The sequence below is a fragment of the Pteropus medius genome, unplaced genomic scaffold (assembly GCF_902729225.1).
Source record: "Pteropus medius unplaced genomic scaffold, Ma_sr-lr_union100, whole genome shotgun sequence".
Lineage (NCBI taxonomy): Eukaryota > Metazoa > Chordata > Mammalia > Chiroptera > Pteropodidae > Pteropus > Pteropus medius.
This window is the reverse complement of record NW_024344433.1, coordinates 3054949-3069372: the sequence shown is the minus strand read 5'-3', so window position 1 is coordinate 3069372 and position 14424 is coordinate 3054949. Positions and strand designations below refer to the sequence as shown.

Below are 14424 nucleotides of genomic sequence, written 5' to 3'. Positions count from 1 at the left end.
GTTACATGCAGAAACACGGAAAGCAGAGATTGTGAGATGAACCAGATGCTTGGGGTCAGGATCTCCAAGTGCAATGTCGAAAGTACCTGCCCTGGAGGGAAGGTGGATAAATTACGGCAAGGCTGTTACAAAAAGGAGCCAGGATGGGACGGTTCTCAAAGTTCTTAGCCTCAAAACATCTAATTTTATTTTTTATTTTCCTTTTTCTTCTTGATTTGTTTGGCCAGTGATTCATATATGTTGTTGATCTTTTTTTAAAAAAAAAAAACTTTTTTCATTCTAATTCATTAAGTTCTGCTTGTAAGTTTATTGAGTCCTTCCATTTCTTTTGTCTCACTTTGCTATTTTCTAGCTTTTAATACTATAATTCTATAATTTCTCTTCTGATAATCGCTTTTGCTATATTTCATAGATACTTATATGTCAAGGTTTTATTATCATTACTTTCATGAAATTCTGCAGTTTTAATCTGTTTCCCTAATGTTCCACAGGCGAGTCACAGCAACAGTGTGAATCATAAAACGGAAAGGCACTTTCATTTTTTGACTGTTACTAACGTCTAGTCTCATTGCATTGCGGTTTAATGTTATTCTTTGTTACTTCTACTCCATCAAATTAACTGGAGTTTCTTTGTGCCCTACGACACAGTTTGTCTTTACGGATATTCCAAGTAAACTTGAGAGGGCAGTGTGTTCTCAGCGTTCAGAGCTCCCTACACATTTATAATACTTCCTTAATATCCTCACCACTTTTCCATCACTTGATTACCTTTTTAGGTTAACACAGATATTCTGGTGCATTTCCTGTTATTCATGTGTTCCTGTTTCTTCTCGTAGTTCCTACAGTTCCTCCTTGATGAAAGTTATGTTTGGGGAGATGTAAAATATTAATAATTGATATCTTCATTGTGAATTGTAAGCTTTAACATTATAAAACGTCCTTCTTTGTTTCTCTCAATGCCTTTATGACCTAAATTTTTTTCAGATATCAACACTGTGATTTCTGCTTTCTCTTTGCATTTGCCTGGTATAGCTTTACCTATTTTTAAAATCTTTCTCTTGTGCATAGCTTTGCATTTGCCTGGTATAGCTTTACCTATTTTTAAAATCTTTCTCTTGTGCATAGCTTACAGTTGAATTTTGCATTGTTGGGGGGGGTATATCTTTTGGTATTTAGAAAGATTTGTGCTTTTGTTTCAATTATTCCCTTCATACTGCCTTTTCCCAATAACCTGAGTCCTTGTCCTTTCTTTGAATACTATTTGTTTATTAATAGAACCAATATTGAAAAAAGGCAGTAACCTCTTCTACTTTGTCTCTTTCATTCCCAGGATAATAATTTGAAGTTTAATCATTTAGTCTGAGTTTTACAAGTACATACATGTGTGTGTGCGTGTGCGTGCGTGTGTGTTATTACTCTCTTTTTCAGTCATTTTGGTTTTCTGAATTTGTTCTCTAGTAGATCCTATGGCAAGGCTCATGATAACGATATTTCCTGAGTTCTACTATAGGTAGTGTTTCTGAAGACTTTCTATTTGAAGGTCAGCATTCAGCTGTATATAATCTTTGGCTTACATTATATTCTGGCATAAAATGGTATATTGAAATTTGTTATATAAATCTGGTTTTCTTTTCTTAATAAGGGACTTGATCTTTTTTCCTAGATAACCAAATAACTTTCCCCCCAATTCTATTTATGCTGTTTGATCACAGTCTCTACCATTTTGTTAAATTTTTAAATCATTTTGAAATATTAAGTTTTTCATGTTTTGTGGACAGTTTTTCTTCTCTAGAAGATTATTATTCTCTTCATTATTCTCTTTTTATAATAACAACTTCCATGAAATGTGATCATGGTCTCACCTGTGCTCAGGTGTGAAAAGAGGAAGGGGACAGGAAGCTTTCATAGCGTCGCTTCCCCAGGGGTGTGTCTTCTGCAATTGGCTTGAAGCCCTAAAACACACACCCTGAGATGCAGCACCCCTGCTTCTGTCCCCATTCTCATCTGGCCATTTCTTTCCTTGGCCCTGGCACACTTGTCCTCTCAGTTCAGATTCTGCTCCCAGCAGTCATGTCTTGGGAGTGGGGCTCTGTGCCCAGAAAGAGATTGGGTGATAAGCGTTAGGTGTCCATGAGGCCCATTCTGTTGCAGCACCATCCAGCTTAACGTGGTCTCCTTATGCTTACCTGTGAACTAGGACTGGAGAAGCATCCCCAGCTTCCACTGCTGTTCTCAGTTGGGCCCAAAGGTTGTCCGTGTTCACTGGGGACTCTGCCATCTGAGACGAACACCTTTTGGCAATCTGTTTTCGGGAAGCTCCTTTACCTTTCCTCAGCTCCATTTCACAGTTGCTGTCTGTGGTTTGGTCTTATCCATTTGTTCTTCTGACATATGTGGGGATAATGCCTTACTTTTTCTTTTTGTAGGTGTTGCCAATGAATTTTGCACTTTGCTATGCTAATTGCTCTGTCTCTATGGCGGAAATTCAGGGAATTTCAAAAACTACCCCACCACCTGCCAACCTCCCCTGAGTTCTGTCAGCACAGGCTTCCTTTCTTCTCCTCCTGAACCCACACTATCTGTCCAGCACCCTGCTATTTTCTCGATAGCACTTGCTTTGCATTTGTTTACTGTCTCTCTCCTTCCCTTTTCAATGTAACCTCTGTAAGAGCAGAGACTGTTTCACTCATTACTATAACCCCCAGCACACAGCAGAGACCTCCACAGCAAGCCAGTGAGTGAATGAATGAATGGACAATGTCAATGGCATTAATCAGTACCTGCAGAGAATGAAACTTTTTTTCCTTTAAGCTTCAGCATCCTACAAGCTATCATCAATTAAAGACATTTTAATTCGCATTAAAAGCTACCTTGCTTATTTTTTGAATCCTTAAGATAATCTGCATAATCTTCATGTTCAGAGAATTTACTAATCATATAAATAAAAAGATCTAATCTATATGTTTTGTAAGAAAATAGGCAATGATTTATAATTTCTAATTTTTGTTTTTTATGTTTCATAAAAATTTAGCAAAAGACTAAGAAGTAGATTCTGACTGACCTTGTGTTTCTCACGTTTCCGCCTTTTGGATTTTTTCTTCTCTCTTTCTTTCTTGTGTTTTTTTCTTGACTTTCTGTAGGCTTTCTCATTTTTCTGCTTCTCATTCTGTTTTGCCTCCTGTTCTTGTGTTTCTTCGAATCCTGCATCATCTATTTCACCATCTTCTAATTCACCATCTTCTCTGTAGAAGACAATGAAAATTTTGATTTTCAAATGTTAATTCCAAATCAGATCTTATAGAAGTATTTCCAAAAGAAAAAAAGCGTGCACCAAGAATTTTAAATTATACTGATTTAGATCAGGATTGGCAAACATTTTCTGTAAAGAAAGGGCCAGAAAGTAAGTATTTCAAATGTGCAGGCCACATATGGTTTTTATCACAAATTCTCCTCTTCTTTAAAAACAGCCCTTCAAAAATGCAAGAACCAGTCTCAGTGGCCAAAGGTTTCCAACCTGACTGGAATTAAGATTACTGGTTCTCACAAAACGAATGCACGAGTGTAGTTCTATCCCAACGTGCTACAGCAGTTACTGTCCACTGAAATGCCTTTTAAAAAAGGGAAACTAAAACACCTAGGAAGCAAATACTCTTAACTACAGGAAGACGTGTTTAATTTAGGGGCCCGCAGACAGCTATAATAGTCATAAAAGCAATCTACATTAATTCTCAATAAGCAAAAACATTTCAAGAGGTAGGTAACAAAACCTTAGCCACAAAACCAAAATAGTAAATTTCTCAACTTGAATCTGTAAAAAATACTCATAGTAAAACCATAAATCTAATTCTACTTTCCAAATACTCGTATCTTGGCTATTATGGAGGCCAAATCCCTGAAACAAACCTTTTATTGATTATGACATTTTTATAGTTGTAGGAGCCAAAATGTTCATTAATAGTATTTTTGAGTGCAAATTAACCAACTGATCTACGTGGGAAAACAAATACATAAAATAATTTTAACATTTAATCCTGCTTCCATACTGTTTGAAAAAAATGCAAACTACAAATAGTAGATGGTGCAGAAAGACAAATATCTTTGTGTGACTGGAAGTAAGTGAGAAGCACCCAAATTGCTACAAGTCTTCAATGGTGATTTGATGTCTCACAATCGCTTCAACAATGCATGGGGGATGGAGGAGCTGGTAATTGCAGGATGGCAGGATGCGTAAATGAGGGCTCATGTTACTACTCTCTCTACGCGTGTTTGAAGTTTCCTGTGATAAAAAGGTATGGACAACTTGCTTCTGACCCGAGGAGGATGTCAAAACTCCCAGATATTGCGAAAAGGCCTTCAGAATCAAGCCCTTGCTTGCCAGGCCACTCAGTGTCTTCATTGCCAAGCCTGAAGGACACCTTAAAGACTCTCGTTGCCCTGCACCTCTCCATACACCCCCCCTTCTCCTGACCGATCCCATTCAATCTTTAGGACCCAGTACAGATGTCACTTCCTCCAGGATGCCTCCACTGACTACCCTGGTTTAGGTGGGGTGCCCTGTCCTGAGTTCACCCTGATAAGTCTCATTTCATCGCTGCACTCTACACATTGTGTTCGAATGACTTGCTCACTGGCTGGGGAAAGCCGGGTATGTGGCTGTCACTGTTTCATCTCCAGTCACTGGCATGGCGCTTGCTGTTGACCGAAGGACTGAATGTGTGACCTAACCCTCACCACTGCAGAAGTGGCTGTGATGTCAATGTTATTTCCCTGTCTCTATTATACAATCAAAGAGGTACCTATGTGCTTATGTGAACTTAAAAATTTCTGGGGAGGCGGGCTTGGCATTCTGGCTGTTTTAATTAAAAAAAACTGTTAATTTTTATAATATTATAAAACCTTATGACCCAAGAAAAATGAGTACATATATTCCAAAAAATAAGTATAAGAATGTTCTCAGTGGCTTTAGGCTAAGAAAACTATATGTTTCAAAGACTACAAACAACTCAAAGCTCCATAAACAAATGACTGGATAATTAAGTTGTGCCTTATTTATATAATGGAATACTATAGAACAACAACAAGAAAAAAAAGTACCACTATACACAATAGGAATGAATCTCACAGATACAATTACAAGTAAAAGAAGCCAGCCACAAGTGACTACTATTAGGTTCTGTTGGTAGGTGCCACAACTCCATGGTGATCTAAGTCAGGGTAGTGATGACCTCTTGGAGAGCTGTAACTGACAAATGGTGTACAGAGGAGCCTCCTAGGTGTCGAGATACTCTGTGTATTATCTGTGTGGTGATTGCTGTAGATACACAGCATATGTAAAAATTCGTCAAGTTGCACATTTAAGAACTGTGTGCTCCATTATCTATATTCACACCACAGTAAAATTTAAAATACAAACAACAAAACTCTACCAGTGTTCATTTTTACCACTTCTCCTCCAACTTGAGCTCCTTAAAGCATTTTTATATCTGGAAACCACTAATTCTTATTCAGTACTTTGACTAGAGCTATTTAAATACACAAAGTACTCAAGCTAAAAATGCTGCCTAGAATTTATGGCCTACTTCACAATAAAGGCCTTCGCTGTGAAATATGGGACATTTACATTTGTTATTCAACATAAAACTGAAAGTTTTTAAAAGTTTTCTTTCTTCTCTCTTAGCCTATTATTTCAGCATTCATACAATAAAAAATTTAAACATGTCAATTTAATGTGCGGTTACAAAATGGGAGAGAACATGGAAATAAGGAACAACGATCTATACTTCTCTAAACATCTTCCAAATGCTTTGGGCACACGTGGAAAGCCTGTATGACATAAAAGGAAAGAGAAGGAGACTAGACAGGAAGAAAACTGGATTGTAAGTCTCTTTCTGTCACCAAAATAAAATACAGCTTCCTTAACAGAGCATCTGCTGATGTGTCAGCTGCTCATTGAGCTCTGTGAAAAATCAAAAACAGAAGAACAGATAGAAGTAATTAAGGGTGCTGGCATTCTCTAGGTTTTGAACTAGCTCAACACTATCTTTAAAGCTGTTTTGTTTACTAACCCCAATATAATTTTTAAAATTCAGTAAATCAAAAAGAGAAGTTCCTCAGTCAATTATATATGGATGACTTTTATTCACGTAAAAATAATGGAGTGATTATGTCTTTTGGAAGAGTCACATGTATGTTTGTGGACAGGTAAATAAATGTCCAGTTAATAAAATTATTTTTACGAGATTTTCTCTCTCAGGCAAATCCAGAGACAGGAAGTAGACTAGGGTTCCAGTCCTGCCTCTCAGCCTCACACTGCCTCTGTAGGCTGGACAAAGCATCTCACCCCTCACACTCAGTCTCGTCCTCAAGATGGGATGGGCCAGTCTACCATGCAGAGCTGAGGACTAAGTGGGACAAGGCTAGGTGCCCACTTAGCACTGTGCCCAGCAGACAACCCTCGTTTCCTCTCCTCTTGTGATTTATCTGAAACAGATATATTTGCATAAAATGGGTACTCTAGACTACAGGTACCGTCACCAAAATTGGGAAGGTTATAAATCCAAGAAGCATGAGTTCTAAGAAAAATTTCCCTTATTTTCCATTGGAGAATAGCAGTGAAAAACTGTGCCTAATGGGGAAAAGGGGAAAGGAAGAGAGAAGTGCTCCTGAGGGCACTTCTATTTATCCTATCATCAAGCAACACAACCGTGGTGTGTGCAGAAGCTCCCATACTTCCAAAGTCTCCTGAATGCAACAACATGAGTGTTCAGTGACTAGGGTGACAATAAGTATTCACGATGTCCCACAATAACTTAGAAAAGGATAAATCACAACTATTCAGTAAGACGGGAAAGCATGCCATGTATTTAGAGTTCCTTTACAAATATTTACAATAAAATTGGTTTCAGATAAAGTATCTGTTCATGTTTAATTCCCTGCCCCTATCCAATGCCAGACAGAAGAGGTGCTGCTGTATATTAACCTATGAAATTAAGAATTTAAAAATATATCCTTAAACTTGTATGTTTGACATCATGAAAGCACTCCATCCCTCAAACTTCTTTTATGCCATAAGCAGAGACCATTACATGACAAAACTGTGAATTTGCTTGCCATAGTTTTTCTTAAGACTTTTAAAAATTATCTTTTTATATTTCATTTACTATCTGGGATATCTCACTAAGCTAAAATTCACTTACTTTCATTTCGTTTCAGTTCATCCTCTGGATTTAGGCTCTCTAGTATAGACTAGACAAGCTAAAAATTCAACAGAAATAAAACCCAGCAAATAAAATACCCTTTGAATATGAAAGCCAGAAAGCAATCTTCTAGAAATCATGATGTCAAAACAAAAGTTGAAAAAGTCTCATTGGAGGAGCCTACACTGAGCCACGTGAAACTGCCTTTGACCCAGTAATAGCCAAAAAGGACACTTGGTCTGTTAAGTGTTCAATATCCCAAATTACTGATAGAAGAATAACCATAATATGAGGTACCAGGGCTCCAGGATTTGGAAAGTGTGATGGGAGTATTATTTTTGAAAAGTTTCCAAAACTAGGCTTTGGTGTAACTATCAAGCAAAAGCATGTTTCTTCATTGTGCCTTGGCCAGCTTCAAGTCATTTCTGGTGTTCCTGCATGACCAGGGATGAATGATCGTTAGGTTAGCATTATCCAATCTATGTAACAAGATCATAAAAAATAATGCCACATCATTTAAATTTACTGTTAGTATCTGCATATTCATTTTCCAAGGTACGACTTAGAATAAGACTCTCTTGTGTGCTTTATATATTAAAATTTTATCAATTAGATGAAGTACGAATGTACAGTAATGCAATAGAAAACTGTTGCAATTAATGGTGATTATAAAGGCTACTTTATGAAGAAAATAAAGTTCTCAATTAGCCAAATAGAGTAATATTAAGTTAACAGAATGAGTTAGTTGATGACTTTAGTAAGAATATTATATCCTTTCTGAGCTGACAAATTTTTAAAAGCAAAAAATAAAAATAAGAAAAATTTTATGGTGTAATTCTAACTTTGTTCAATTATTATTTGGCACACTAGTACTCATAACATTCAACAAAATGACCTGTAAAGATGATGTTTAATTTTTAATTATTTAATCCCATTAACTTTTCAAGAAAAAAAATCCTATTTGGGAATGCACATCTGTTGTGTATGAATTAAAAACAGAATGTATGTTAACTTTGCTACCTCAAGATTTCATGAGAAAACTCCAAAGTTGTGTGCAACATAATCAATCATCTTTGCTCCACATATTTTAAAAATATATAAAAAAGAAAATGTTAGAGGGAAAAAAAGGTTCCCCACTCAATATCTTGTCTTCCGCTGATCTCAGCTAAAAGTGATCCTGCTCAGCACCTATCGTGTGCATGTACCACAGCAACTGCAGGGGCGAGCCAGCCACAGGCAGGGCTGGAAATTACCGTGGCTGCCCTATAATTAATATCCTGTTCTTTAAATTAGACCACTAAAATTTCTAAAAATAAATTATAATAATTTTAAGAATAATACTTCAGATTAATTCACATATTCCAGGTATTTACTATAGGATGATGATACTGGTTTCAGCCCTAGGTTTGGTCAAATATTGGTTTTCACACTTGGACCTTTAACATGTTTGGATATATTTATACAGCCAAAATATGTAGGGATTTCTTATTTAAATGCATTATTCATTTGCATTTTCATTAGCTTACCCAAAATGTAATTCTTAAATATAGACTCCTATGTACTCCAAGGATGTAAAAATTGACCTGCAACCTCCTTTATGGGCCAAAGGGTAGAAGCTATGAAGAACTCAACCCCACGCACAAGTAACAGTGGTCTGACAACATTTTATTGTCAACTGCCATAATCAAGGAAACTTCAAGCAAAAGAGGTATTGGCTTTTGTGATCTCTATGCATTTTCAACGAATTTCCTTGACGGGTTGAAACTTGTGTATTTCATAGCTAAAAAATCTGCAGATCTACGTTAGATTTATTTTAAATTCTCTTAAAATATGTGAAAAATTAATATTCTTTATAAATTTTAATGTTTTAAGATTTAGAAAAATGCTTTGTCATATAAGGTAAATTAATGAAGAACTAGGATGAAATTGCTTATGATGAAGTAATATCTCAAAAAAACCTGCCCAAAGCCTTTTAAGTGCCCAAAACCCAATCCAGCAACTGATACCAGATGTACTATCATGGAGAGTCTGGAAACCAAACACCGTGAGATAGACTGATTCTGACTCAGCTGCTGAGTCACCCTGGACAAGTTATTTACCCTCTGCATATGTTTCCTAAACTACAAAATGAAGATGTTAGCATCTGTTCCATCTATATGGACCAAATGAACTAAAGTATGTGAATTATAAAGAGCAATATATGTAAAATATCGAGTATCATGAGTTCTAAACCTAGGTTATTTTTCTACTGCTTTTTATAAATATTGTTACTGATTTTCATATGGTTTCATGCTATAATTTTAATGATAATTAACTTAGGACTCCCTTTGAAAACTTTTTGGGATTTGCTTTGGTCATGTGTTTGCTATTCAAGAATGTGGCTATGATTTATGAAAATTTAGGTATTAAGACCGTTCATTTGAAGTATTAATGTTAAGCCATGGACTCGCATTAAAAACAGAGCAAAGCAAAAAATACACATACAAAATAATTTTCCAACAGGGGAAGGTCACACTTTGCCAAAGGCAGTAACAACCTATTGAAATAATCGGTAGTCAAGGCCACGCAATGACTACTATCTGGGTCCGCACATGGCATTGGCAGTCAAGTAGTACCTCCCAGGGCCCAAACACCTCAAAACCGATACTGGAAACGAGAATGCCCTCAGAAAGCTCAGCCATAAAACTGAAACAAGACGAACCAGAACAGAGATTATCAGGAAGTCAAGCACACAGGACCAAGTAAAAGATGACTAAATTTAAGATATTAATATGCAATGGAAGAAAATGATCTATCAGAAAGGAGAGTTGGTTAGCAATGCAAGTGACAGAAAAGGAGATGTGGAAGAAAGTGTGCCAGTGCCATGGAAGCACTGCCCAGGAGAGAGGATACCCTGTAAGGCAGATGGATGCAAGTGTCTGCTTGGCAGACATACCGTGGGATGGAAAATCACGTTATTGGAGCCTGATGCCATTTAACATTACGGTCATTATAACCAGCTCCCTAGTCCCAATTCCATGCTCTTATTCCCTTGGCAACCTTTGATGATTTGGTTTTCCAGCTATCATTGTACATGGAGAGAATATATTCCCTGATGCAGACAGCTAATGCTCATTTAACATGACCCAGCTGGCATTTTGACACACACATACACATTCTCACATTCTCTTGTGATGGGGATGTTTGTCAGCTGATAAAAGTGTGGGCTCTGGAGTCAGATATTTGAGTTCCCGTTGATTTACTCTGTGACCTTGGAAAAGTTATACATTTCTCAGTGTGTTTCTTCATTTTTAAAAATGGGGAATATGTCCTAGGGTTGCTGTGAAGATTAAGTGGAATAATTCATGTGAAGCACTTAAAACAAAGCCTGTCTCATAGTAACCACTAAATAAATGTTAGCCATTTTTATTACTTTTGAGCATGAATTAACATCGTCTGATCAGCTTCCGAATCTGAAAATCTAAAGCAGGGCCACTGAGATGTGCAGTTCCAGGAGGCATCTATGCACAAAAGAATATGCTAGCGGCCTTGGCCTAGAGCCTGACCTAGTGGACTCAAGGTCACCACCATCTCTCTGAAGCTTTTTGGTAGCCAGATTGCCAGCCAGTTCATCCAGGTGAAAACATAACTCCGTTGTGTAACAAGAGGCCACAAACTCAAATTCCTGTCAGCAGGCAGGTCCTCTATGGAGTGTAGCAGCCCCTGGGTGCTGAGTTTGCACAGAAAAGTGTGAAGGCTAGGGCTGTGGAGGGTGGAGAACTCGAGTCAATCTTGATGGCCTTCAAATACAAATATTTTTAAACATCCTGTCAGGAACCACAAGGTGGGCAGATGGTAGGCCTGAAGGCCACCTGTTTGCAAATCCTGCAGCATTCTTTCATTAAGATTTTTAAATGTCCTAGTTTAGTATATCCTGTAGCCGATTTTCAACCCTTACTTTCCTTTACCTGCTCTGTGTTCATCCCTTCCTTGAAGATTTCTCTTCTTGGCTTCTAGAAAATTTGTCTTCTTTGAGGTCTACTACACATGCCTGGGTGATCACGTCACTTCAACAAACATCTCTGCTGAAAACTCTTCAATCTTTATTTCCAGTTCTGTCAACTCTAAGAAACATCTCATGAACTTTGACTTGTCTGCTCTCGCATTGCTAATGCTTTCATGAGGTGCTCATTACCTAGTCTCTAGACTTTTACAGTAGCTTTGATTCATTGCCTTCTCTCATGATCCACATCCATCCAGCAGCAAATCCAATTGGTTTTACCACAAACCATATCCCAAATCCAACCATTCCCACCTCCCTGGCCTAATCCATCATCACCTGTCACTCAGATTACCACTACAGCTCCCCCTGCCACCCTTACTACTACCATGTGACTCCTCCTCCAGTGGCTCCCATCCCACTCAGTGAAACCCAGCTTCCTCAGGATGGCTACGAGTCCCTTGTGATCACCCGTTTGCTCATCCAGCCTCATCTCTTGCTGCTCTCACCTTGCTAATTCTCCACAGCAAGGCTACACTGCTCCCTCGCTTTCCATTTAATGACATGAGGCTCATTCCTGGCTCCTGAATTTTTCCACCTTGTTCACATTCTCTGGAATGCTCCGCCCCCGAGGTCCTGGCCTGGACTGCTCCCTTGTTTTGGGGCTTTGCTCAGATGTTACTTTTTCATGAAGTGCTTCCCTAAACACCCTGCTACAAGTAGAAATACTCTCCCTCCCCATATCCATAGGATGTCCCATCTCCCTTTCTCCTTTGTCATCACCTAATACATTTGTTTTTCATGTTTACTGTCTCTCTCTCCAAAGAAAATGTAAGCTCCATTAGGCGAAGGATTATTTTCTTTGCTGCTATCTTCCCCAAAGCCAGAATACATATTAAGTATTAGGTGCTCACCATTTAATAAAGTGGCAGAAAGCACCCTAACTTGTCCCCCCCTTCCTTCCACTGACCGCTCTTTCAGTAGTCCCTTCTCCCAGCCCCCAGGTATGCATCTGATCATTCTCCTAGTTAAAAAGCTTAGATGAGATTTTTCCATCCTTCAAGGCGAGCGCTCTAACTCATTGAAAGCTTTCCTCAGTCCCTGAAACATGCTGGACACGCACCTTATGCAAACACCTTTACTGTCCCTGCGTCTACCACACCATCTCATTTCTTCATGCTTCTCATAGGATTCTGTGTTGGCTTGGCCAAATTTACTCTTCTCTAGGCCTCACTATTCCATAATGGCCCTGAATGTCCCATCTGTGTCACCAATGCATTTGGTTCACATGTCCATTACACCTGGAGCTATCACTATGTATTTATCAACCTGCTACTCCATCTGGATCGTAAGATCCTGGAGAACAGTTCAGTGATGCATTCAGATCTGTTTCCCAGCACTCACCACACTGATAGGCACAGAAGTCTGCTGAATGAAAATTTAAAGAACAATTTAAAAGTGAATGAAAATATTTGCTTATCCAGGGTTAGGAAAACATCCTCCTAAGAGTCAAAGTGCTTTCCAACATCAAACCTGAATGTGATGTATAACTCGAGATTTTTTTGCTAAAGAAAAACTCACTTTGATAGTTTTAATAAATTAACAGACTTGGTAATCAAAAATAAGTTAATGATAGTTTCAGATTTGCAAGGTGAATTGAGTTCTGGCGACTGGCTGCATGTGAGTGCATCCTGCACTGAAAGTGGTTAAGATGGTCAATCTGTTACCCGCATTTTACCACAATTAAGGATAAAATTAATTCGTGGCCCAGGGAGGGAAGGCATTTACTTCAGTAAACACACTAATTTACACAACAGATACTGTATAGAGCATCAAGTGACTTCCAATGTGAGAAAAGGAATCTGCAAATTTTTAAGTTAAAACTACTTACTTACTAAAGTGGGAAGGGAGATAGAGAATAATCTAGTTCAACTATCTGATTTCATAAGTAAGACAAATAATCATGAAGAAGAGAAGAGCATTAACCAAGTTAGAGGAACACCTAGGCTCGGAACCTTGGTTTTATCCAGAACGCGGGCCTCTTAGACTGCCAGTGCACACCACGCTAATAATTCAAGTGATGGGACTGGCACCCACTGCAGTGTGTCCCTACATGGACCCCATGCAGTGACAAGGGTGCAGCGTCCTGACTCGGCTCTATGTGGGGGTTCTTAGACAAGTTTTGCGCATGGGGTGCTGGGGTGCTACCCTACCTTGTGGGCTTCATGTGTGCACCAAATGAGAGCCTTGCCACAAATGAGGAGTGTGAGCCTCTCCTCCATCCTCACCCTCCAGATTCTCTCAGGTAGTCTTAGCAAGGTCTCTCCATCGTTCTGTGAGGACTGGGACATACAAACCCCCACCGTTCTGACTAGCTGGGGTGTTCTTGTTTCGCATGAGAAGAAAAGCAGGGAGAGGAGGGGAAGGAGGTAGGAAGGCTGTTCGCAAGGGGCACAGGGTGAGTAATCTCTCCCCAAAGGGACATCCGTACCTCCTATCAATTAATGACCAAGAATCCTAAGCTCTTAAGTTGTTCCTGTTAAAACTATTGTTTTCCCCAGTGTGGGCCCTTGTAAAGCTTTTCACCTTCAGCATATTTCAGAAAATTATGCAATAGTTACTTGAACGCATAATTATTTTTCTGACTCTACCACAGATCCCACCCCAAAGCAGGGACTCAGAGTACTTAGCCTTTAAGAGGTCTTTGTGAGTTTTAACTGGGTCAGCATCCAGTTGCAATATAAAGCTAGGGGGCTGGAGCTGTGCCTAAGAGAACTGGACTAGAGGGAAGAACTGAATGAATGAAAAGGACAAGAATTTTATCTCCCTTCCATGTCTCCCAACTCCTTCTCCATCTCTATTGTTTATTTCTAAGGTCCTAGGCAAAGGCCTCTGCTAACACTATGCATATGCACACATTTATTTACAAGTATTTTCATATTAATAACACTTTACAAAAACACATTGTTTTCACTCTAGGCATGAATATATTTAGAGGAAAGTACACCAAATGGGTATTTTTTTAAAAAGCTAAGTCATTTGGCAAACACATCTTGTGCAAAATGTTCACCATATAAAACATGTGCAAGAAAACATTTGTTAAAAAGGAGAAATGTGCATTCTGTGACTTTCCATTTACATTTAGAATCTCATTCGTATGTAAAATATAACAGTAACATTGTAATTTGCATAACCAAAGCAGTTGTAAATAAAAATCAGATTTAACTTTCTTCCTGCACTCACAGTATA

General features: G+C 38.4%; 1 protein-coding gene across 3 annotated transcripts in view; it reads right to left on the bottom strand.

Annotated features, from left to right (window-relative positions):
* ZC3H6 (zinc finger CCCH-type containing 6) overlaps positions 1–14424 on the bottom strand; it is a 46770-nt gene that overhangs the window by 27822 nt on the left and 4524 nt on the right. For all 3 annotated transcript variants that reach the window (XM_039872608.1, XM_039872606.1, XM_039872607.1), the window contains exon 2: positions 3062–3242. In XM_039872608.1, coding sequence (XP_039728542.1) covers positions 3062–3242 — 181 coding nt within the window. The remainder of the gene's footprint in view (positions 1–3061; positions 3243–14424) is intronic.